This window comes from Typopeltis vanoorti, chromosome 5 (assembly GCF_054136105.1).
Source record: "Typopeltis vanoorti isolate ZY-2024b chromosome 5, IOZ_Tvanoo_1.0, whole genome shotgun sequence".
Lineage (NCBI taxonomy): Eukaryota > Metazoa > Arthropoda > Arachnida > Uropygi > Thelyphonidae > Typopeltis > Typopeltis vanoorti.
In genome coordinates this window covers 17,157,501-17,185,143 of record NC_143553.1, presented here as the reverse complement: position 1 = coordinate 17,185,143, position 27,643 = coordinate 17,157,501, and the positions used below count along the sequence as shown (strand labels likewise).

General features: G+C 37.0%; 1 protein-coding gene across 2 annotated transcripts in view; it reads left to right on the top strand.

The window, feature by feature from the left end:
- LOC150106251 (mitochondrial 10-formyltetrahydrofolate dehydrogenase) overlaps positions 1-27,643 on the top strand; it is a 654,974-nt gene that overhangs the window by 435,903 nt on the left and 191,428 nt on the right. For both annotated transcript variants that reach the window (XM_090392273.1, XM_090392274.1), the window contains exons 14-15: positions 9,945-10,166; positions 16,783-16,976. In XM_090392273.1, the coding sequence (XP_090248399.1) occupies positions 9,945-10,166; positions 16,783-16,976 (416 nt within the window). The remainder of the gene's footprint in view (positions 1-9,944; positions 10,167-16,782; positions 16,977-27,643) is intronic.

Sequence of the window (27,643 nt, the reverse complement as noted above, 5' to 3'; positions counted from 1 at the left end):
GGGAAATTGATTATGGATGGGACGTCTGCAGAACTATTGGAGGTAGTCATATTGAACTTTAACTATCTCTGTTGAAACTTCGAGTGTCACACACTACATTTGCACGGTAATAAAAATTGTTCATCTGTTGCTGTTTACTTTCTATTGTCATCAGTAGGTGTCCTCCCGTGATGAGTCTTCGGACTCCTTGGAGGTGTCTCGAATAATGATATAATAATAATAATTGTCATTCAAAGTTGTATACTCTTTTGAAAACATCCTACATATATATATATATATATATATATTTTTTTTTTTTTACCCAAGCTTCTTCTTAATGATATTACTCATCCATCTAAATTCTTGCTGATATATCCCCCTGACCTGTCAATACAGTCTGATATTTATTTTCAGATATTCCTTGACCATCTCCTGTGTACTGCCAACAACTTTCTCATGAAGACTCTTATGCCATGGTACTGCTTCAAGGTGCCTTCTATGCTTACCATAATCATCTTTCGTACTCTATGCACTCTTCTTCTTATTATTATTATTAATATTACTTTAAGTCAGCTTAAAGCTTTGAAGAATGCCACAGAATTATGATATTGCCAGATAGTTTGAAATCTCACATAGTGTTGTATCCAGGCTCTGGGCAACATCTTAAACCAATAGAATGTGTTCCAGACATTTGCTACAAGATCACTTTTGCTCTGCCATGGAGCATGAAGACAGATTTTTTGTTATAACAGCAAAATGTGATTGATGCAAAGCAGCACATCAGCTTGTAAGTCAGCTCCATTCAAGTATAGGTATGCAGATATCTCGACAAATTCTGACAAGTAGATCTATATGCCCAAAGGCCTTTAGTCTGCCTCCCTTTATCCACAGTTCATTGCAGAGTACGGTTTCGTTGGTACTGTGTCCATAAAAATTGGACAAGGCACCAATGGGTTAATGTACTCTTTAAAAATGAGAATCATTTTAGTCATTCCTCTGATTCTAAGCAACACCTGATGTGGTGTGAAAATGGTACTGCTTACCATCTCGCAAGAATGTTCTTGAAAGGGATAGACATGGTGGTCTTGGGGGTCTGGGAAGGTATTATATTTCATTAATGGATGCACTGAGCAACAAGTGCTGGATAATGGAACTATGACTGGTGAATGATACTGCAGTGAAGTTCCTCAACAATTCTTCCATGGTGCTATAGGCAAAGAATTCATTTTTATGGATGACATTGCCACTCCACATCATACAGGAGCAGGGAAATATTTCTGGAGACCAAGGATATTAATTGAATCGAGTGACCAGCATACTCTCCAGATCTCAACCCCATAGAACATGTTTGATACACACAGGTAGATGCATTGCTGTTCGAAATTTCCCTCCAGAAAACAAACAAGGCCTTATCCTTGCTCTAAAGGAGGAGTTTCTTAATTTGTTTCAAGAACTCTTGAATCATTTGGTGCTAAGTATGGTACTATATTGTGAGAGCTGCTTCACAGTTTGGAATTGACATATTCCATACTTAAATGTCTCTGCATAGTTTTCTGTATGCACTGTACATTAATTTCTTAACTACATCCCCATGAAATTTGTAACTTTTGCCAAAAACGTATTGCAATTTAATTTGAACAAACTTTTTAACACATTTTTTGTGTAATGTAATTTATTAGTATGCTGGCAGTAAATTTATGTCTGCATTTGGCTGTAGTCATGAAAATTTTTTCATATACAGATAAAAATGTAGTTTGTCCTTAGCTTTTAGATAACAGTGTATTTTCACATGCCCATAATTCCAACCTATTCAAATCCTTTTGCAAGTGCTGCATGTCATTCATATGCTGATTATCTGGCCTATCTTTGCATCATCATCAGCAAACAGGTATATATCACCTGTTAAATTCTTCTTTCATTTATGTAAAGATTGAATAAGAAACTCTGAACTGATTCCTATTGTACACCACTGGTCAACTTAAATCTTGCAGACATATATTTGCAACTTTTTGATATTGGTCATTCAACCATTCTCTTATCCAGACTAACAGCATATAATCCAGTCCCATATCCTGCTAATTATGTAACAGCCTTCCTTGCTATATCCTGTCAAATGCCTCAGCAAAGCCCCAAAGTATCATGCTGTGTTTATTCCTCTTGTATAACTCAGCCTTAACATTATTATAAAATGTAAACAAGTTGCTCAGGCTTGACCTCCCCTTAGTAAACCCATATTGTAGGAAAATGAATGACTACTATTTGGGTTTTTTTTTTTTGGTCAAATTTATTTCAAAACTAAGTTATACTAACTATTTTTGCCAACTTTGGCTGTTGGCTTCATCAGGGTAAAAGATGTATAAAAAATAAGAATACTAAAAACTATTTACACTAAAACCATAAAATGAACTGAATACAGTTGCTTAGTTTTAAAATAAATTTGACCAATAAAAAACCCAAATAGTAGTCATTCATTTTCCTACTGAATACAATTACTTAGTTTTAAAATAAATTTGACCAAAAAAAACCCCTCAAATAGTAGTCATTCATTTTCCTATAGTTCTTGTGGTCAAAAATAACGTTTTATCATCATAAACCCATACTGTTTTTTTGTAAAGCATAGATTCACTGTCAGCCCATTTCTTCATGCATGATCTTACCATATTTTCCAAAATCTTCACTACTGTTCCAAAGATATTGATAGCTCAATAGTTAGACACATCAGTATTTGTCCCACTCTGGTGCAATAGGATTATCATATATTGTTTCCACTCCTGTGGAATTATCCTTGTTCTCAGACTCATATAAGTCTGGCTAAAAGCATAGCCAGTTTAATGAGCACTGTTTTAGCATCCCTGCTGATATCCAATAAGTCCATATTGCCAAATTCCTATTCAGTTTATACAACAGTTCTAGTATGATCTTTATGCACCTGATTTTCTTCATGTGGTGAAGCATTAGGCATTTATCTTCATATTGCATATTCACAGTATACCAGGGATAGCTCTTGGCAAAATGGGCACTCATGAGTTCAAACTGTTCTGTATTTCTCATGTGCATATCATCTGCATTCATTCAAGTTATTCTTTACCATTCATTCTTTCTTTTGCAGCATAATGAAAGAATTTTTTTGTGTTCTCGTTAGCTTCCAGAACCAGTTTCTTTTCAGACACAGACGTAGCTTTCTCTACAATATTTGTGACTCTTCTGGCCTACACAATTTTCATAACTGACATCTTCCTTATGTACACAGTATTCCTTTCTCATGATCTTTTTCTTAAGACTCCCTTGCTTAATGAGATTGCACATCCATTTCTTTCCCATTCCATTTATTCTGCAAACTCTGTGGCCATATTCCAATATTGCATCATCAAACCTATTTTTTTTACTTCTTCCCATACACTGGTTATATCCTTCTCCTCTAGTAGCTGATACCATTGAAAATCAAGTATTCTCCTCAGTTGGTCATAATTTCTTGCTTTGTAATTCATCATGTAACCTTTTCTGAATGGATCATCTATATACTTAGCCACTTCACAGGTCACTACATGTTCACCGTCACGAACATGGGATAGTATAATCACATCTTTAACTCAAGTCATCTGTAAAATATTTGACCTCATTTCCCTTCTTTCACATGCAACCTGACAAAGTTACCTCAGAACAGCACAGTAAATTTAGGTTCATTCTTCTCTTGAGATTTCAATACTCTCCAATCAATGCTTGGATAATTAAAGTTTCCCACAATTATTATTCTTATTATTATTCAGGCCTCCTTGGAGTCAAAAGACTCATGGCAAGAGGTCCTTCCTAGGAAACACAGTCTCTCAAGACTCATTGTGGGAGGTCCCTCCTAGGAAACACAAAGTCTATCATTCCACTCCTTAAACTCATTGACCGTTCTCGCCACTCTATCAGGCAATGCATTCCATGGTTCAACCACCATCCATGCAAAGAAACTACTCCTCACCCTCTTGCTCACAGTTTCCTTTCTTAACTTCCAGGGATGGACCTTTGTCATCACTCCTTCCTGCTGTTCAACCAAGTGAAAGAACTCCCTAGAGTCAATCCTGTAACCACCTTTCAACAGTTTAAAAGTCTCAATCATATCACCTCTCCTTCTCTCCACCAAATCTGCAGTCCATATTCACTCAGCCAATCCTCATAAATAACATTGTACAGTCCTGAAACCATCTTTGTTATCCACCTTTGTACCATTTCCACAGTTAATTTATCCCCTTCATATCCTGGGGGCCAAATCTGAGAACAATAGTCTAAGAGTGGTCTGATCAGGGTCTTATACAACGGAATGATAACTCTTTTATCTCTGCAGGTCAGTGTTCTCATTATTGCAGCAATCCTCTGTGTTACCTTCACAACCTTTGCGATATGGCCCCTAAACTTCAGGTTTCTATCAATCATCAACCCCAGATCTCTTGTCTCCCCTACTTCTTCCAGTATAACTCCTCCCATAGAGTATGCAGCATCCCATCGATGTTTCCCAAACCTCAAGACCTTACATTTTGCTGCATTAAACTGACATCCCCATTCATTTGCCCATCTATATAGCTTATTCAAATCCTCTTGCAGGGCTACCACATCTGCACTATTACTAATAATCCTTCCAAGCTTCGCATCGTCCGCAAACAACTGAATATCCCCTTGCAATCCACTGGCAATGTCATTGATATAAAGGTTAAACAATATAGGTCCTAGTACTGAGCCCTTTGGGACCACACTTGTAACCTTCTGTCTCCTTGAAACTGTTCCACCATACACAACTCTCTGATACCTATCAGACAGCCAATCCTGAATCCAAATGACCAACCTGACATCCAAACCCATGTGCTGCAACTTAAATGTCTGCTTATCATGTGGCACCCTGTCAAATGCCTTTGCTAAATCCAAGAAAATCGCAGTATATGCCTTTCCCTCATCTACTGCTCTTCTACCTTTATTATAAAAGACTAACATATTACTAAAACAAGAGCGCCCCTTCACAAATCCATGTTGACTGTCACAGATAACATTCCCTCATCTGCCCAATGCTGTATACAGTCCCTCACTAATTTCTCCAAAATCTTAACAACTACTGATGACACACAAACTGGCCTATAATTAGACACTTCCAGTCTACTTCCACCCTTATGCAATGGCACTATCTTATCTTCCTTCCATTTCCTGAGCACCTTTCCCATAGCCAGACTTTCATCGAAAAGCCAGGTCAAAGGAGCTGTCAGTTCTTTAGCTCATTCTCTCAAAACTCTTGGTGAAATACCATCCAGTCCCACAGCTTTACTGACATCCAGAGTATTCAGTATTTGGAACACACTGTCCTCCTGCATCTCTAAACCTCGAACCTGCCCTATCCCTCTAGTATTAAAATTTACTCCTCCAGGATGAAATATTCCAATAAAGTGTTCATAGAACAATTCCACTATGTTTTCTGCATCAGTCACTCTATTCTCATTTTTATTCCACAATCATTTCTCCTCCTCCTGGCCACATAGCTAAAAAAATTCCTTAGGATTTTCTTTGAATTTCAGGGCCAACCTCTTCTTATATTCCAGTTTCGCTTTCTTACCATACTAGTCACTCTCCTGGCCTGTGTCTTATATTCTTCATGCATCTACTCTCCACTCCTCACCTTATATCTCTTCCATACCCTCTTTTTCATCTGCATTTCCTGTTTATTATTGTTTGTCATCCACTTTACTCCAAATTGTGTCCTCTGCTTTACTTGTGGAATACAGCTTGCTATTGCTGCTAAAAATATTCCTTCACAATTTCTTAAGCACTAATGATATCCCGGCCTTCCAAAACCTCCCTCTATGAAACTTCCCCAAGTTGATAACTAAGACTATTATAATCACGTGCCTTATAATTCCACATATGTTCCCGTCTCTTTGATACTCCTGCATGTTGCTCATAGTGTTTTCAGAGAGCTCCTGAAAGCTAAGTATAATTTTGAGTGAAAATTGGAATATTGGTTTAAATTTTAACGTAGTATTGTTTATTTTTGGTAGCTTGTTGTGTCTGTATGATTTTGGTGTGAATTAAGTTTTATTTAAACTTAGTATTTTAACGATACATTTCATAGAATAGCACATGGCAGCAATGTGACTTAAGATAATGGCATCCAAAAATGCGATGGCTTTGTTCAAAAACTGTAATGTGAGGGAGTTTGTCCAGTGTGATGTGTGTGGGATGTATGCATTCCCGAAGGAGGCTGGAGTTTGGATGGAAAGTGATAATGGCGGAAGAATGTGCAGAAAGTGTAAGCAAAGTGAGGAATTGAAGTATGTGTCAGGTCATGAGATAGTTATGGTTGAAGAACGCCAGAATGTGAATGAAAATAGTGGCTTGATAGGGAATTGCGATGTTGTACAAGATGGCAATGAAAGCGGTGATCAAAGAGAGAGTGAAAGCAACTATACAGGGAGAGAAAATGGTTTAAATGATGAAAAAAATGAGGAATTATTTGTATGGAGTGAGATCGCTAGGTTGCACGCAGTGATACACAGTGCACAGCGAGAGTTAGAGCACCTGCAAAACTCTTTCCAGAGTGCCTCGGCTAATGGAAATAAAGAAGTGTTTGAAAGAAAAATAAGCGTAAGAGTGGAAGAATTTCTGAAATGAAGGAAAGAGTGTTGTATGGTGACTTATTATTAAGAGGAGTGATAGATAGGAGTTTAACTAAATCGTACTTACCGGGTGCAAAATTTAAGGATGTAAGTGAGAGTATTAGAGTGCAAAAACAGAGGGTGAAAGAATTGATAGTTGTGGCGAGTACGAATGAATTGAAAGGAGATAAATTTTTTATGAGAGAGGACTTGAAAGTATTGTTAAAGGTAGTGAAAGAAAAGAGTGACAGAGTTAGGATGGTAAGTCTGTTGCCGCGGTATGACAAAGAGGAGTTTAGAAGGAGGGCCATAATCGCAAATGACTTTATGCGCAGGTTATGCAGACGGTGTGGAATTTGTGGACATGTGGAATGAGTTTGATGGGCGAAAGGATTTATACAAGATGGATGGCCTGCATTTGAATGGAGACTGGAAAAAGTGTTGCTGAATGAATAAAAATGGACGTGCAGAACCAGGGAAACTAAAACTACCAAGGAGGGGGGGGGTATGCAGACATCAGTGAGACAGTTGAGTGTAAGAATGTATATAATGTACCTGAGCCAGTACTAAGGACAAGAAATCGGAATGAGATAGTTAAAATAACGCCTCAAGATAGGAGTGGGACAAAGGGACCTCTGCATTTCATGTATACTAATGATGATTATTATAATGATTGATGATAATGAGGTACTGTACAGGGGACAGCATGGCCTTGCTCAAGTTTTATAACACAATGACGGTTGATGAGCTGGATAAGGGTAATGGGTTTACAGTGATACCGCTGGACCTGGCTAAGGCATTTGACAGGATACCACATGGAATTCTAATCCGTAAACGAAAACATATGGGAATGGATATAGGATTGGTGAGATGGATAGGTGGGTGGTTGATGGAGAGATATCAGAGAGTAATTTATTCAGGAGTAGAGTCCAAATGACGGCCTGTGACTAGTGGTGTGCTGCAGGGTTCTGTTCTTGGACCATTGCTGTTTAATTTGTTCATTAACGACATAGGGAAGGATCTAAGAGGAACAGTTCATTTGTTCGCTGATGATGCAAAGTTAGGTAGGGCAATAGTGAATGCAGAGGATGTCAAAATCTTGCAGGAAGACTTGGATAGATTGGGGTTCTGGGTTAAGGAGAATGGATGTCAATTTAATGAGACAGAATGTAAGGTTATGCATTTTGGGGTGAAAAGATTAGCAGCAGTATACCACATTGGTGGAACTGTAATCCATGAGATTGATGAGGCCAGGGACTTGGAAGTGTTGGTGGATAGGGAGATGAAGTTTTAGGGGGCACATTGCAGAAGTGGCTAAATCAGCTTATCGACACACTTGGTTGTTTAAAAATACTTTGACGAGCAGAGACAGGCAAGTTATTGTACCTCTGTACCGAGCCTTGATAAGACCTCATCTTGACTACTGTGCCCAGATTTGGTCACCGAGGTTTCTTCTTGATGGGGAGGAGGTGGAGAGGATCCAGAGGCGAGTGATCAAGATGATAGCAGGTCTATGAAATGAACCTTATGAGAACAGGTTGAAGATTTGTGGATTGCAGAAATTAGTTGATAGATGGACAAGGGGAGATATGATTGAGACATTCAAATTGCTAAAGGGTTTCTATAGGATTAATTGAGAGGATAGTTTTGAGATCAGGACTGGTGGTGGGAGAACTAGGGGACATCTATGGAAGCTGGGCTAGAGTGTGGTTAGCAAAGGTGTTAGAGCTGGGTTCTTTACTTTTAGAGTGGTAAACGTGTGGAATAAGCTGCCAGAGTCTGTTGTGGGTGCTATGACAGTGAATGAGTTCAAGGCAAGGTATGATAGATACTGTGAGAATATCGAATAGTTGTGTGGATATGATGTTTAGGGCCTTCCTCGATGAGTCTAAGGACTCCCTGGAGTCGCCCGTAATAATAATGTCTATTCATCTTCCAAGTCAAAAGCACATGGTCACTCTCTCCAACTGGTTGGAGAGATATCATCACAATGATTACTGATTTAGCACTGATCAAGTTGATTTGGTGATATTTCATTGTCACCAGCAATCACTCTGCCAGGTCTGTAACAACATGCCACTATATGTTTGATCTTGTTAGAATCTACCTTACACTAGATATCTTCAAACTCACTGCTACGTGGAAAATTGCTTCGAGTATTGAAGTCGTGGCTTTATACCTTAACCGTACTCACATCTGATATCATTAGCAGCATGCTCTCTCTTGTCCTATCTTGTCTATCTTTCCTGAATATGCTGTTTGCTTTACACTCAATACCAGTTATAATATCTATTTCTCAGAGCCAGATCTCAGTAATGCCTTCAGTCTTAGGTTCCAAGATATTCATCAGGAAAACAAACTCCACCTCTTTGATCCTAAGACTGGTTTCATTTCTTACAGACATAAGTTACCTCCAGACTTTTTTTGTATACTTTTTGTATTATTCATAATACAGCTTCACAGTATGAACAACATTAAAAGAGGAAAAATCACATTTAGTAAGCTTACTAAGATTTTGCTGGTTATCTACCCAGCATCTTCAGAGCATAATTATAAATGTGACAAGTAGACAACACTGAAGTATATAAATAGAAAAAAATTTCAAATTGTAACTGAGTCTGAACTAATGTCTTTGGTGCACTCCATTGGCCAGATGGTTAATATATGGTTATAAGTTAATTTGAAAAAATCAGACTATCAGATCTCAACATCAGTACTACATAGTAGTTGTTTTAGATCTGAGAAACTATTCTCAGAATCAGCATCAGCTATGAAGCACTCTCCCATCATCAACAAATGTCATTGCATTAATTTGCCAGCAGTCTGAGAAACCATCATTTTAAGGCCTGATAGCCTGACTTTTTTCAAATTTACTTATGGTTAGGTCTATAGAGGATGCCTTGTAAGAATATTTTAGTTTCAGTTACTGCTTGAATTATTTTCCATGTTTATTTATTTCAGTGCTGTGTGCTTGTCACAGTTACAATTGTGCTCTGAAGATGCTGAGTAGAAAACCAGCAAAATATTAATAAATTTAATAAATGTATTTTTTCCTCATTTGGTGTTGTTTATTGTGTGAAGTTCTGTTATGAATAATCAAAGGCACTTAAGCCTTTCTATATGTACTCTACTCTGTAGTCTGAAATATATTATAAATTAGAAAATATTGTTGTTGCATATTTCCATTCAAACATACCAGCATAACATATTAAAAGATATTTAATTAATGAAATTATATATTTTTAATTAATTTTATTCTCTCTCTCTCAGATTTGTCTCTGTTCATTATTTCAAATAGTTGGGCAATTTGTTAATATTGTGTAATTTTTTATACATCTATATTAGACTTGCAGATCTTCTTGAACAGAATAAAGAAGAACTAGCAACAATAGAAAGCTTAGATTCTGGTGCAGTATACACATTGGCTTTAAAGACTCATGTTGGAATGTCAATTGACACTTGGAGGTATTTTGCTGGCTGGTGTGATAAAATACAAGGGAGCACTATTCCAATCAACAATGCTCGTCCTAATCGAAATCTCACGTATACAAGGAAAGAACCTATTGGGTATGTTTGATAGTGTTCTTATTTTATTCAATTTTAACATTTTTCAGTGCCAATTAAACATCAGTAATTCTGCCAACTTCTGTAACTAGAAGTTGGCAGAATTTCTATTTGTATAGTATCAGATCTGAAAGTTGTTTTGAATATATGTATATAGTAACTGGAAGTTTTTTCACTTGGTTATACTATAACCTAAAGATGCCAAGAAATTATATTCTTGGTTTAATCCTTTATCCAAGTGTAAGCAAACAAAGTTTGCGCCTGAAGTAATTTCAGGACTGGGTGACTCATATATAGAAGTAAATGATTCACATCACTTGCCTTAGTATCCCATAATGCAAAGCACATATCCTTATGCATGTATAATGCTATGCATTATGGGAAGGGTCACTACCCTACCGTTTCGACCTTTATTGAGGTCTCATCAGTGAGAGGTAGACCCAGAGGTGATATCATGGTCGAAGTAATGCAGAGGTAATATTTCCATATATGAGTGGCCAAAAGGCATCGCACCTAATTATTAAAATACTCTGGATTAGAGACAGATATTGGAAGTTTTTTCGCTTAGTTATATATGGGATATTAAGCCAAATGATGCGAAGTCATTAGCTTCTTATATATGAGTTGCCCAGTCCTGAAATTACTTCAGGCACAAACTTTGTTTGCTTACATTTGGATAAAGGATTAAACCAAGAATATAATTTCTTAGCATCTTTAAGTTAATATATATATAGTAAGTTGCACAGTATCTGAACATCCAATTGTTCTGGAGTTTTGGATTCCCATGGTGTGAAATCTGTTCTCCATATTAGGATGGGGGAAAAATTGTTTGTCATCAATTTTTTTCTAAATGTTTCTAAATGGCTGCCTCTGTTACTATGCAGTGCCAAAATTATCATTGTTTTTACACTGTTCCAGTTTTAGGCAATTTCAGTATCATTCTACAAATTCTCTATATATCTTTCATTTTTAACAAATAAGAGAGAAAGAGAAGAACAAGATATTTAGGTGAATGATAGTTTTCCCTTGTTATTAAATAACAAACCACTCTGCATAGTCTCCTGGTAATCTTTATGAAGCTACATCTACAGAAGAAAGGAAAGACTGGTGTAGGTTTGATTCTATTCACCAACCAGAAGAAACTTTTCTAGACCATCTTCCAGAAGATTCAACAGTTAGTCATATTTTGTTTAGGATTTCTTTAGTTGCATAAGAAAAACTTGAGTGATGGTGGATAGGGAATTGAAATGATGCTTCAAATACATTCAGACCTTGTCTCTAGATAGAGCTTGACAAGGATCAAAGAAGCATTTGTCTCCTTTCCATTTAATTACTCATCCCATGATATAATTGCAAGTTGTCTCCTGAGCTTTTCATAAACATTAGCATCGTAGCTCCACGTATATCCCTTCCTTTCAGAAATTCTCATGGTGCTGGCCACCACCCAGGTGATCACTTCATGAGAACTTTTGCCATCTGGAGCAAAATTTGATACCCCATTTATGATAACATTCTCTGATGAGATGATTACATCTGAGACTCTTGATCCTTGTGTTCTCTCTGCTACACGCTGCCTAAATTAATTGTCATTTAAAAACTTGAGAAATTCATTCTCTTTTCCCCTGAATGCTGCCTTTTCATTCACAGTTTCATATCAACTATGAATGAAATTTCCATTTCATTCACAGTTGAAATCACTCATAATGACCATCCTCTTTGTATTTGCTAGAATAATTTTCCTATATATTTCCTTGTCACTGCCCTTCATTGCCAGGTCTTTGTCTGCCCCTATATTCTATTACATGAAATCCAAACCACTACCAATGTTTCCTACTTACATGGACATATCTCCTCTGCTATCATCAAGACCACTTATCACTTTCTGTCCATTCTACCTTCCTGACATACATCATACCTGTTCATATTTATTCCCATTACGATGTCTTTCTTATCCAAGCGTATACCCATTATTCTAACATTTTTTTTGGGCAAACACACTTTATCAATGCAATCATTCCATTCTGCTTATTTCTGCAAACAAATGTAGTAGTTTATTTCTAGGTCTCCTATAATTTTCTCCAGATTGAGATGCATCCCTTACATCCCAAGCCATCTTATTTGTTACTTGTCTGCCCCTATATTCACTAATGCTTCTGGTATACACCCTTCTCACACAGTATCTCCCTAATAAGTGAAATACTAGATTAAAATATTTAATTTTTTACTTCTGTGTTGTTATTAAACCATTAAATTGCTTTATTAACATGTATAATGAACACAAAACTGTAAATAATAATTATTATATTCTTGTTATTATTCAGGACCTCCATGGAGTCATAAGACTTATTATGGGAGGCCCATCTTAAACAACACTGAGCTATCATACTATTCCTTTAAACCATGTGCTCTCACTACTGTATCAAGAAATACATTCCATGGTCCAACCACCCTCCATGCAAAAAAGCCACTCCTCAACTTCTTACTCAAAATTTAAATTCATAGCTTTCAGAAACCACCCCTTTTGTTCTTGCCCCCTTCCTCTTGATCTACCACATGAAAGAACTCTCCACTGTCAATCCTGTAACTATCCCTCAACAGATTAAATGTCTCCATCATATCACCTATCAACGAAATTCTGCATATCCTCAGTCTATTCTTATAGCTAACATTGTACACTCCTAATATCATTTTTGTTATCCACCTTTGCACACCCTCTCCAAGGTTAATTTGGAGATTTTTTTGTTCTGATTATGCCTTTCTACAGTAGAACCACAATTCTTCTATGTTTGCTGGTTAGCATTCTTCTCAACATTGCAGTAACCCTCTTGGGTTACCTTCACCATCTTTACAATGTGTCCCTTAAACTTGAAATTTAAATTTCTATCGTCATCACCCCCAAGATCCCTTGCCTTTTCCTCTTCCTCTAGTACAACACCTCCAGCAGTGTATTTGCCTTTTCATTGATGGATCCCAAACTTCAATACCTTACATTTAGTAGCATTAAACTGACATCCCCATTTCATTGCCCATAAGAATACATTCCTTATTGAGTTTCTTCCCGTCTGTTCCCTAGTATACAGCAGCAACTGGCTGCATATTTTGTCCTGTTGGCCTCTGTCTTACACTAGACAGCATTCAATACGTGTCTTATGCATCTCCTGCACATTTTTGGTATATTGAAACTACCAATAGTCTCGATCAACCTTCCCGTAGGTACAATTATTATAAAAGGAATTCACTATTGATGTCTGATATTTCTGTGGTTATTACCTGTTCATTGGACTTCCAGAATAGAAACAACATATTTAGTAACAACTAGTTTTATTAATATAACAATAACCCTGACCAGTTTAGTAAAGTATCATCTGCCTTACACCATAAGGAGGAATAATGTATTAAATAGCTAAAATTTTTGCATTGCATGGAGATGTATGTGTGTGTGTGGTTTAATTTCAATTCTGAATATGTAACTTATAAAATGTTTGATATGTTAACAAAAACAAAGATGATCATTATATTTAGTGTTTTTATTTTATAAATTCTTCAACTGTTGTGACTGGAAAAACTGAATGATTCTGAAGATTTATCTGTCAGTAGTCCTCTTTCTCCTAAACTATCCTTATGGTACAGATATGATACAGATATAGTTTGACATGATTCCCTTACAGAACTTCAAGATCTGTCACAGCAATCAGCAGAATCAACCAGCTGATCCAATTTATTTTTGAGGCAGAAGAAGATGATCACATTGCCTTTCTAGATCTCTTCCTCCTGTCAACCAGATGGTGGCCCTCGCTTTTCAAATTTTAGAAAGAAAATCCATACTGGTCTTTACATTCTTGCTCTTTCACATCATCATCATTGGCAGAAATTGGGTACCATAAAGACTGTTAAATCAAGCTCACTCTATGCTCTACCAAAGTGCTGCTGTCTCAGGAAATAAATTACATCTGGTCTACTTTCTTTGTTAATGGCTTTAATGAATCATGTGTCAGCAAAGTGGTTATAACTATATGGTTCCCTTGCTATCGGCCCACCAAAGGGTGATCCATCATGTCACCATTCCTTATGTCACAGGTGTTTCTGAAAGAATAGTGAAATTTCTCAGATCTGTTGTTTTACAGGTATCCTTTTACTCTGTTAACAAGATTTCTGCTTTTTTTTTTTTTAAGGCTCTGCAAAAGATTTCTTTGTCCCATGAAAGACTCAACATAAGCATATACTATTTCTCTCCCAATAAGCTCATTCTTCTCTTGACCTTCCACCACTACATTATCATCAGCAATCTTGCTGACATTTTCTTTCATTTTGTAAGTGTTTGCTATCATGCTTTTTTTTAAATTCATTACACATGCCTAGCCTAGCCTGTACCATACCGTACCATACCCGGGAACACTGACTATATATCCTTTTACACTATTGTCTTTTATCTTTCTCAACAACCTCCTGATAATCCAGTCGTACATTTTTCTTGTTCCCAATTGTATTATCACTACCAACTCTTTGGCTTGCTTACTCCTCATATCCAACACCTCAGTAACTCTGTTCGTTTTACCTCCAGGAAAACAAACGTTGTGCATATTCTCATTTATCACACCTCTAATAATTGAATCCCCATACAACACCACTAATGGATCTTTAGTTACCTCTTTCATAATGACCTCATTCGTTTTCATCTTCATTCTTCCATACATATCTACAATTCTCTTCATTTCGCTCTGCATCCACCTCATCTTCACCAACTATGCTTTCAAATCTTGCATCCATTTTTCACTCTCAATTATTGTCAATTTTATCACCAGTCATACATGTTTGTTTTCCATTAATGCTACCCATCACCTTACTGTTAATTGCACTTGTTATTGTACATCGTTTTCCTCATCACGCTTTCATCATCGATCACTATTTTGCTTTTTCAAAATGGGAAAAGAGCAAATACCAATAGATTACCACTTATCAAGTCCTCATTCAGAACACACACGCACACATACCCCATCTACCTGCCTTAAATATGCATAATTTATCTACATAAACGAGCAAATACATATAGCTCACATCATATTTAATGAAAATGAATAAAATCAAAATTAAACTCTTATAAAGACAAAACTGCCACCATCTTTCCTTCGTCAGTTACTTTACTCCACTCTAAGTTTAACAATTTTGTAAACAAACAGGCCCAGGCACTAGGAACACTGCAAGCACACAACTGCACAACTTCTACTGCAACTCTTACTCTTTTACCATTTCTTTTTCTCCTTACTCTTCCCAAAACCTTCTTCAAATCCAGCTGTTTTCCTTACATCCTAGCATATGTTGAAGCATGTGCTTCTGTAGTCTGTCATAGCACTCTTTTGTCATCAGTGTGAGAATTACATAATAAGTTCCCAATTCATTAACTCAAAAGATTCAAAGATATTGAAATCTTTGACTCACTGACTTGAATGTTTTTAATCAGGATAAGTACTGCTTCAGTGTAGTTAGAGGACCCACTTTTTAAATACCTTAAAGAATACATTTGTGTGAGAGTATTACTTCTTGCCCATTCTAGAACAAATCTGCATGAAGATAAAGTAGAAGCATGCTGTATACCAGGATTTAAGTGAATAAATAGGATAGAAATGAAAGGAATGAACAGTGAAATCATGTAAGTTTTGTGAAAAGATGTTATGGAGAAGGTAAAAATGGTTGGTGATAATTAGATGCATGAGAAGTATAAATTTCATGTTAGAAAGGTGACAAGTATTGTAAAGAAGGAGAAAATGTAGTATTGAGAAGTGATGACCAATGTCAACCAAAGGAAATTCAACAAATTCATCTGCTATATGGCAACTCTCTTGCCCTCCACATAGCAGAAGAGTGACATTAGTGGATGGTTATGGTCTTAATAACCATGACAAAAGATTAATGAAATTATTTAATGTGCCCTTTGTTAGCATATATCATACTGGAGTAAATAATGCTGGCAACACCTTTCAGAAGGATTACTTGACACAAGAATTAAAAATAAAAGAATCAGAGGTATCAATTATTCAATCACATGGATGTTAATAAGGCTTTCAGAATGGATGTACCATGTTTTTAAGAAATATGAAAGCGTTAGCTATACTCTTCACCTTTGTTTAATGAATCTTGCAGTGGTCAGGAGAAAGATGGTAAAATTATGCAACTGTATAAGCATGATTATAAAACATAATTAGTTTCTAATTATAAACAAGTATGCATATATCTGAAGTTATAATTAAGATATTGGAGAAGTTGGTTACGAATAGAAAGAAGATTGTGTTGACGACCATCATAAAGGATCTTTGTGATGGTCTTGATCATATACAGTGATATTCTTGGACTTTTCAAAGACATTTGATAGTTTTGCCAGATGACAAGATGATGTACAACCTGGAGAAAATGGACGTGGATAATAAGTAGACTGGTTGTTCTCTGAATGATATTAGCACATTGTACATGTTTGTTGACAGTCTTCAATAAAATTATAGTAATCATTGATGTGCCACAAAATTTATGCAGAGCAATAATGGTTATATCATGTATGTAGTACATTTACCACTTTTTATATTTTTAAAATACTTATTCTGAACTTTTTTTCTGTTGTTTTATATAGTGTATGTGGTATAATTACACCCTGGAATTATCCACTCATGATGGTATCCTGGAAGATGGCTGCATGCCTAGCAGCAGGAAATACTGTTGTTTTAAAACCTGCTCAAGTCAGTCCGCTTACTGCTCTTAAATTGGCTGAAATCAGTGTTAAGGCTGGTTTTCCTCCAGGAGTTATAAATATTGTTCCAGGGACAGGTGAGATTATTTTAAATGTGTGTATATATATATATATATATATATATATATATAATTGTATTTACATTTCTTTCAAATTTGTTATTAACACATTCATTCTGAGCTATGGTTTTCATGTGTTGGGCATCTGGAAGTAGTTTCTTTGACTTCATATATCTCCCTTCCATCTCTGGTAGGCAGGTGCATTGTTAGAGATTTGATAATATTAGACAAGCCAATTTCAAGGTATTTTTAGTAGAATTTTCATGTAAAAGTAATATTTATGAATCTAATAGACGAATTTAGGTGTTGGTTTAGGTTCATAACTTATTTTAACAGTATTAACAACACCAAACAAACATATTTTATAAAAAATATGTTTATTAACTGGCTTATATTTTGCTGAATTTCAAATCAGCATCTTCAGAACACACAAAGCAGCATGTTATAGTTTATATGTGACAATGAGTATTTTGCTGAATTTCAAATCAGCATCTTCAGAACACAAAGCAGAATGTTATAGTTTATGCACGACAATGAAACAATGCTTAGAATATCAGAAATTATAGCTAAAATGTGACGAGAACTCAATCAACGTCCACCGACCCTACATAATCTCCAAGTGTTGGAAGCTCCACAACATAAAAATTAGGTCACAACTCCGACCAATAGGCGATAACATGAACACTTCAAATTCAGAAACACCAAGCCGACATGACATAGCATCCACTTCCCTCATGAGTTCAGACGACGACCCACACAGTCGAAATGGCTCGCACCCCATCGACCCGCTCCCCAGCCCCCTTTTCCCATAAACCCTTTCCCTTTAAAATACAGTTTCTAATTTCAGCCCCCTTTCTCATCTTTTTCCCACCCTACAAAAAAAGCGCTTTGCCCACCCTTAAAAATAATTTATGTATATATTATATATATAAAAAAAAGTTTTTTTTTTTTTTTTTTTTTTTTTTTTTTTTTTTTTTTTTTTTTTTTCAAATTAATTCTCCTACATTGCCTAAGCCCACTCCCCTTTAAACACCATAACAGCAGAAGTATGTACACCGCAGAAACAAGACAGGCAACAACATCCAAGAAAAGGTATGTGCGAAAGTTCTTCTATTATGCTAAATATATTTGTCTCTAAAATACATCTGCAATGCCCTAAGAATTCTTGAGTGAAAAGCCAATAACAAAAGCAGGCAAAATAGCCATAAAAATAATAGTTTTTAAGAGGAGTAACATGGGAGTTTTCCCAGAAAAAAAAGTTATGCATAATATTTGTGAATTACTTCATGGTATGCCTACACCTATAGAAATTGAAAAATATGAATAACTATATAATTTCTCCTAATTATTGGCAAATTATACAACCAGAAAGCAAAAAGTCTTTTCCATTCTAACATTACTTTCTGGAGGAACCAAAGTTCGCATAAAAATTCATTGCGTCTTACAGTAGGTATGAGATTATTGGTTGCTTCCCATCTTGTGGGTGAGCGTGTACTATGCAATACAGTTCATATGATGCATAGCGTGAATGTGTTAAACAGATGACATAATTTAGTGTGGTAGTGGTTTCCTGTGATGCTTCCAAATTGAAATAATTATGATTATGATTATCAGACCTCTAGACATTCGTGTGTAGAGACTTAAGTGCTGTGAGGACATCATGTTGGAGGCTTAATGGATATTTTACAACACTCAAAAAGAATTAAAATAGAATTTAATACTTCCCATATTTCGTCCTAGTCACTAGGACATCTACGGGGATTACAAAAACAATTAATGTAACATGCACACACAAATCTTACAATACTAAGTCCAACCACGCAGGTGACACTAAAGTCCTATCTAGGTGGAGTGCCCTCTAAATCTAAGGGCGGTCGTAGGTGGCCTGGGATGTAAGGTGGGACCTCTGGTGATGAGTGTTTCCCAAATCTTCAGAAGCTTAATGCAACCGTATTTATTAAGGTTTGGTTGGTTTCTGAGAGCTGCTGCTGCTTCTAAGAAAAGTCTCTCTTTCTTGAATTTGCTGTGGTGGAGCATGGTGGTTTTCTTCCATGATACTCTGTGGGTGGTCTCCAAAACATGGTCAGCCAAGCCTGAATGGCCATAGTTATGTTTGCATATGTAAGACTTGTGTTCCTCCAGGCACTACTACACAAAGAAAAAAGTATCGTCATCACCAGAGCAGATAAGGGTAATGCCACAGTTGTTCTTAATACCAGTGAATACAATTGCAAAATGAACATTATCCTCCGCGATTGCGTTACCTACATCCCGCTAGAACACGACCCCACAAAAACACAGGGGTTAAGAAATTAAAAATCTTACTTAAAAAAGTAACCTCCTGGCCCTCTGACGTCACGAAAAAACTTAAACCTTTCTGCTCCCATCCCTCCCGAATATACGGTTTACCAAAAATCCACAAACCCAATTCCCCACTCAGACCTATAGTAGATGCCACCAATGCACCTTGCTACAGACTGTCTAAAGAGCTGGCCAACTCACTGACCCCCTAACCGGAAGGTCCACTTACTATATAAAAAACTCGACCCACTTTAAAGCCCTCACAGAAAATTTAACCTAGAACAATACAGACATATTAGTAAGCTTTGATATCTCCTCTTTGTTTACCAATATTCCCTTAATGACACCTTATCTCTCCTAGAAAACGTTTTTCCCTCTGACATCTTAGATCTCTTTTCCTTTGCCATTAACTCTGGGTATTTCTCTTGGAAGAACAAAATCTACAAGCAGATAGAGGGAACCGCCATGGGTTCCCCCCTCTCACCACCCCCTTGCCAATTTCTATATGGAAGATTTCGAAAAACAAGCCTTAGACTCAGCCCCACTCAAACCTTCTATCTGGCTAAGATATGTAGATGATGTGTTCTCTATTTGGCCTCATGGCCCAGACACTTTAGACTCCTTTCTCAGTCATCTTAATAGCCTATATCCAAGAATCCAGTTTACTATGGAAAAGGAAAAGAACAATTGTTTACCCTTCCTAGACACCTTAGTCACACGCCTGCCTAATGATACACTTGCCTTCACTGTATACAGAAAACCCACACACACACACAGGCAGATACATTCACAAACTCTCCCACCACCACCCCTCACAACAATATAGCATCATCAAAACTCTTACTAAGAGAGCCCACAATCTTTGTTCCAGTGGAACCGCCCTTGCTACTGAGCTTAACCACATACACAACACTTTCCTCTCCAATGGCTACAGCGAACACAGTATCAAAAAAATAATCAGTTCTCCCCCATTCCCCGTCCTTCTCGTCAACAAGATTTTAAAAATGCCATCACCATACCCTACATCCTTGGCAGATCTGATAAAATAGCCAAGATACTAAAAAAGTACAACCTACACACAGCATATAAGCCCTACCACAAACTTGCTACCCTTATCCGTTCTACGAAAGATCAACTCCCTCCTCTCTCGCTGCCTGGAGTTTACAAAGTACCCTGTTCCTGTAAGCTGGCATACTTTGGACAGACAGACAGATCAGCATCCATCTGCCTGGAGGAACACAAGTCTTACATATGCAAACATAACTATGGCCATTCCGGCTTGGCTGACCATATTTTGGACACCACCCACAGAGTATCATGGAAGAAAACCACCATGCTCCACCACAGCACATTCAAGAAAGAGAGACTTTTCTTAGAAGCAGCAGCAGCAGCAGCTCTCAGAAACCAACCAAACCTTAATAAATACGGTTGCATTAAGCTTCCGAAGATTTGGGAAACACTCATCACCAGAGGTCCCACCTTACATCCCAGGCCACCTACAACCGCCCTTAGATTTAGAGGGAGCTCCACCTGGATAGGACTTTAGTGTCACCCACGTGGTTGGACTTAGTATTGTAAGATTTGTGTGTACATGTTACATTAATTGTTTTTGTAATCCCCGTAGATGTCCTAGTGACTAGGACGAAATATAGGAAGTATTAAATTCTATTTTAATTCTTTTTGAGTGTTGTAAAATATCCATTAAGCCTCCAACATGAAGACCTCTAGACAGTCATATCACTTATTGTGAGAGGATCTCATCATAAAGATTATTTCAAGTATGATTATATTTAAAAAGTGCTGTGTTATACTCATCAGTAATTTACCAGCTTTGTTGGCTGAGTGGATAACACCTCCCCTTCCCAATCAGCAGACTATGGATTTGAATCCCACTTTGGTCTAGATATGCTTCCATGAATGTCTTTTTTCTAATATCATTACTTGTTAAGAGACTTTCATCCTGCTTACTAGGGTCCAAAGAGATATACACACTACCAAAAAAAAGTTCCTACCTGCAACAAACTATTAGGAGTAGTATCATTAAGTAGGGGCGGGGGGAGAAAAACTTGTGGAGGTATATAAGGATAAAGATGATCCAGGAACCTCAGAAACAATACAAGCCTCAGGCAAGAAAGGCAACGAGCATAGTAAGCAAGGCAAAATCAGATTATGAGAAGAAATTAGTGAAGCAAGGTGAGAAAAGTAGACAAAATAGTTGGGTTAATGAGGACCATCTTGAAAAGGGCTATCATCCAAGTAATGATGTTATACTTGGGTGTCAAATGTCACAAATGCAGTAGGAAATTGTGTGAGAATAGAGTTTGATGAATTAGAAATACTTTGGAAGAATATTGCAAGAATTTCAATGCAAATATGGCCATATGATTAGATGAGATATCAGCTCACTTATCATGAAAATGTTCAAAGGAATCGGCATTTCCTGTGACTAGATTGTTTGACTTAAGTCTCAGTTCTGGTAAAGTTTCCAAGGGAATGAAAGAAGAGCAGAATAGTTTGGTTGCATAAAGGAAACTCGATGACTGCAGTAGACAAATTATAGACCAATCACTATCTTTGGAGTGATGGTCCTCCAATGGTACTTGAAGAGTTGGTCAAAGACAGAATTCAGGAATGGGTGGATAAGAATATGATAGCATGTGGAGAAGAGCAGCATGGCTTTGCAAAGGATAGGTCATTCCTTATTAATTTACTAAATTTTATGATAAAACGACAGTTGAGTTTGATTAACAGAATGAATACATGATGATACTGCTGGATTTTGCAGAGGTGGTTGACAGGATACCACATGGAACAAATGGAAATTGAATGGATATGAAGTTGGTGGTTGATGTAACAGTTATGAAGAGTTGCATGTGTAGGAGCAGAATCCAGGAGAAAGCAGGTACTAGCAATGTGCTGCAAAGCTCATTGCTACTCATGGAATAGTGAAAAGTTACACATTTTGGGATAAAAAGATTACAAACTGTACATCACATTGATGGAACTATATAAACAATTTCTATACTCCAAGAAATTGATGAAACTAGATACATGGATGGTCTGAAAAGTTCTTGGCCTCGACCATAGATGGCAACACTATCAGCAAGATTTTTTTTTTTTCTTAGTTGGTATTGGTACATTTGTCATAAGCATCCATGTGAAATTGCAAGTCATTCTATCACATAGTCTGTTTTATACAGCTGTCTGAAGCAACAGTACTTGAAATGGATAAAATTGAGTATCATGCAGTTAAAAAATTCTTTGTAAAAGAAGGTTTAATGCCAAAAGAAATTCAATCGAAGTTCATAAAAGTTTATGGGCACTCTTCTCCTTCGTTTTTGACAATTAAGAAATCGGCTGCCGAGATTAAACATGGCCATACCAGCCTTGAAGATAATCCACATGAAGGACGTCCAAAAAGTGTTGATCAAGTGCACAGAATGGTATTGAATGACTGGCAAGTCAAAGAGCATGAAATTGCTGAGACTATAGGTATTTCAAAAGCACGGGTAGGATATATTTTGCATGAAGAATTGCAAATGAAAAAGCTTTGCACAAGATGAGTGCCATGCTTGCTCACAGCAGATCAAAAACGCACTTGCATGAAAATCTCTGAACAGTACTTGGAGTATTTTAACAAGAATAAAACTGATTTTATGAAGCGATTTATTACCATGGATGAGACTTGAATTCACCATTACACACTAGAATCCAGACAACAATCAAAACAGTGGACAGAAGCTGGTTGTTCAACAGCAAAGAAGACAAAGTTGGTTCCATCAGCAGGAAAGGTCATGGCATCAGTGTTTTGGGATGCTAAAGGCATTGTGTTCATTATCTTGAAAAGGGTAAAACAATAACTGAGGAATGTTATTCCTATCTTTTAACCAGACTAGACAAAAAAAAAAAAAATTCGTGAGAAAAGACCCGGTTTGCAGAAGGAAAATATCATCTTTCATCAGGACAATGCACCTGCCCACAAAGGTGTTTTGGCAGTGGGAAAATTAAGGGATCTGCACTATGAATTGTTGGAACATCCACCCTATACCCCAGATTTGGCTCCCTCTGACTTCTATCTCTTCCCAAAACTAAAACTCTTCCTCACTGGTCATCATTTTTCTTCAAATCAAGAGATAATTGCAGCTGTAGAGGGGTATTTTGCAGATGCTACTGAGAACCACCACAGGGACGGGATAATGGTGTTGTAGCATCGCTGGAATAAATGTATTAGTCTTAAAAGGGAGATTGTGTTGAAAAATAAAAATAATTTTGAAATTATAAATCCGTTTTTTCATTGTTAGGCCGAGAACTTTTTAGACCACCCTTGTACTTTGGGGATGCTCTGAAGCATTTGAGCTTCAGAGGGAATATTGCAAAGGTAGTCAAGATAGCTTATAGGATTACTTGGTTAATGAAGAACACGCTAACAAGTAGAGATAAGGAATTTATCATTTCTTAATAACTTGATGCAGCCACATCTGGATTATTGTGCTCAGGTCTGTCATCATCTGGATATCCAGGAGATAAGGAAGTGGTGGAGAGGATCCAGTGACAAGTGATAAGATGGTGCGTGGTCTGTGAAATACTCCCTGCGATGATGGATTGGGGGGTTTATGGATTGCAGAAGTTGATTGATAGGTGGAAAAGAGTGGATATGGTGAAAAGATTTCATTTTCTACAGATTGATAGGACTGATGCTTATAGGATAGATGAAAGGAAATATTTCAGCACTTCAATAGAGGGTTCAGAAGAATGGGGGAGTATCCCTGGAAATTAAGTAAGGCTGTTGTTAGCAAGGATGGTCAGGCAAGTGATGAATGATTGGAATGGATTTCCAGAGTCTGTTGTGAGTGCTCTATCATTCACTTCATATACAAAATATTGCTCTGTCATCAGGAACTGTATAAACAAAAGTTAGCATTTCATAATAGGATTTCATCAGGAAATTTTGAAGGAGTAGTAACAAGCTGTATTGCCAGAATTAGAAGGATAAATTCAGACAAAGTTAAATGTGTGAGTAAAAATATCGAACAAGAGCTCAATAATAAAAAAAAAAAAAAATTAATTAATCAAGAAATGTTTGAAGGAGATAACAGCACCTAATAACACATTGGTCCACTTCTCTGTGCAATTATAGCTGGCAGATGCCTAGCAAGATATTCCACAAAGTGTTGAACATCCTCCATGCATTACTCGACGCTTGTTCCATGGAGGATCAGCAGTTCTCATATCCTGTTCTAGCATATCCCACATATGTTCAATTGGGTTACCTTTGTAACCCAATTGAACATATGTTTCAGTCTTTGTGAAATGATAACCAATGCACTTGGGGTGTTCCAGGGAAAAAGCTCCCCAAACCATAACACTACCTCCACCAGCCTGTTGAACCCCAACTGTGCAACTAGGGAATAGGGCTTTATGTTGTTTATGCAAAATGCAAACCTGGCCATCAGTATGATGCAGCAGTAAACAGGAGTCATCAGTCCTGAGAACCTTTTACCATCTGTTGAGGGTCCATTGCCAATGTTCCTTGACCCATGTGAGGCATTTTTTGCAATGCTTGGCTGTCATCATGATGACAGCCAAGTCATCAAGGGTACTCAAAGTGGAACCCCAGGCAAAGCAAGGTACAGCACATGGTGCATGTATAAATAGGTTGAACAGCCCTGCTGTTATACTGGTGGATGATCTGCATGACTGTTGCATGTCATTGCTGAGATACCAGTCATGAAACCCAACATTCACCTGTAGAATCAACCATGTGTGACTGACCAATGTAAGCCCTTCTGCTGGATGTCTGTTCATGGTTAATGCAGTCCTGGTTACACTCTTGATACAGTAGTATGGGAGCAACCAACAAGTGTGGCTGTTTCCGAATTACTGGCACCTACTCCCCTGACCCTAACTATCTGCCTGCGGTCAAATTGGCTTGCATCACTACATTTCCCCATTACTGGCAAACGTTTACTGATTATATACAGAGGATAGGTATTTTCATTTATAATAGCCGCACGTGACATTGATATCACATGGTACTTCATTATCATGCCAATTATGTAAATCAGGGGTGGGGATGTTCTTGATGAAAACTAACTCATTGTAGAAGAATAAATTGCAATGTTAAATGAATGAATAAAAACAATGAGCAAGAGCTACATAAAAAGAAATGTCCCAGAATGAATATGGGGAGGAGGAGATATAATGAGGAAGCTCATGAGATGTACAAAATGCAACAGGAAAAAATGGTCTTGTGTGAATAACAAAAAAATAAAAATAGCTTCTGAGAGAAAATTAGCCATGCAGACTGAAGGAAATATGTGTGCACACATCCATATGCATATTTTTGGTAGATAGAAGGAAACATAATTATAAAACTAATTTTAAAGAATATAGATGGTAGAATGAAAGAGAAGCATCCGACCTCTGTGGAATCAATGAGTTATTATGGGAGGTCTCTGTCGTGCACATCTCATCAAACTGTGCCTTAAATGCATTCATCATTGCTGCACTCACCATACTCTCAAGCATTGCATTCCAATGACCGATTGCTCTTCATGCAGAGAACCTGTTTCAATCTCCTGCTCACACCCTTCTTATACGGTTTCCAGTGATGACCTATTGTTTTCTCTCAGTCTTCCCACATCCTGTGAAAAACCAGCCTCTTCTGCATTAATCTGATAACTCCTTACATGTCTCATTCACATCCCCACCTTCCTCCTCTTATCTGGACTCTTCAAATTGTATTTTATCAATCTTTCTTCATACTGAACATTACAGAGATCAGAAACTGCTCTCAGCTGCCTCTGGACACTTTTCAGTATCTCTTCATCCCAAACTAGGTGACAAAATCTGTGCATAGCTATCCATAGTGACCTGATCAAGGCCTTATAATGAGCCATAATCTCCTTACCTCCACATCATTGCTAGTATCCATTGTGCTGTTATCACAATTTTAGTAATGCATCCCCTAAATTTTAGGTCCTCACCTACAATCAGCTCCATATGCTTTATCTTCTCTGCCTCCTTTAAGATATACCCTCCAACTATATACTCTTCATCCTATCTTTCTTTTCAGAAATTTAAAACCATACACTTTGCAACTTTGACCTGTTAACCCCCAGTGAATTATCTACTCACCCAGTCTATTTAAGATCTTTTGCAGAAATATCCTCTACTCCTTACAGTTCTTCCAAGGTCTGCATATCACCATTCAGATCTTTCGCAGTATCATTAACATACAAGTGAAACAGCAATGTCCCCAAAAGAGACTCTTAGCTCCATGCTGCTAGTGACACTCCTCTTCTGAGATATAGTTGTCCCCCTTCCCTCCCCATATGCAACTTATTGATACCTCTCAGACAGCAACTCTCCAATCCTGTACACCAATCTCTTATCTAATCCAATTCATTCCAGTTTAATTATCAGCTTGTCACATGGCAGTCTATCAAAGTCTTTTGAAAAATCTAAATATAATACAGTATATATCCATCTCCCTTGTCCAATGCATTTGTCATCTTTTTGTAATAAGTAAGTAGAACAATCATCCTTTAGCAAACCCATGCAGTCCATTAAAGAGAATTCTGCTGTTGTCAATCCAATTCTCTGAATCTTGTCTCTCACTAACATCTTTAATACTTTAATCACAACTCCATACACAAATTGGCTTATAATTCAAAGTTTATGTTCTTTATCATAATGGAGGTTATGATAAAGAACAGTCTTGTCTTCACTTTTCCTTTGAAACTTGGCCCAGTGTAAGACTAATATTAAACAAGCAAGTCAAAGCAGATATTGACTCTCTGGAACATTCCATCAAAGCATGCAGTGATATATATTAAGTCCCAAAACTTTACTAACATCAAGTTTATTCAATTTCCCATATACCTTCTGCTCATTTGCAATCAGTTCCCTCCTCCTCCCTTCCCTCTGCACACTCAAACTCTACTTCTTTTTTTTTGTTGATTTTGCTGGATGATCAGTGCATGTGGGAATATTGTCCAGCTGAAGTTAACTGCAGAACTCAAGATATTGCAAAATATCAGTGTCAATACAGAATAATTAAATTAGAATAAAAGATTTATCCAAAAATAGAAGAATTGGGATTATATATATGACCATATTATCAAATTTAAATATCATGGCTGCACAATCTCACGGAAATGGAAAGTGGATTGTTCCATTATATAGGGGTGGTTCCAAGACAGGTGTAATAAATTATAAACTGATTTGTATCTGTGCAGTAAAGTTAAAGAACCTGAAAACGTTTGATTCTCAAATTTTGGAATGAGTTGACTAGTGGTATGTATGGTGAAAGATTCTGCACCATGTTAGATGGCTTTAAGAGATTCCGATTGCTTTCTGTTGAGGATAGGCTAGGAAGGATA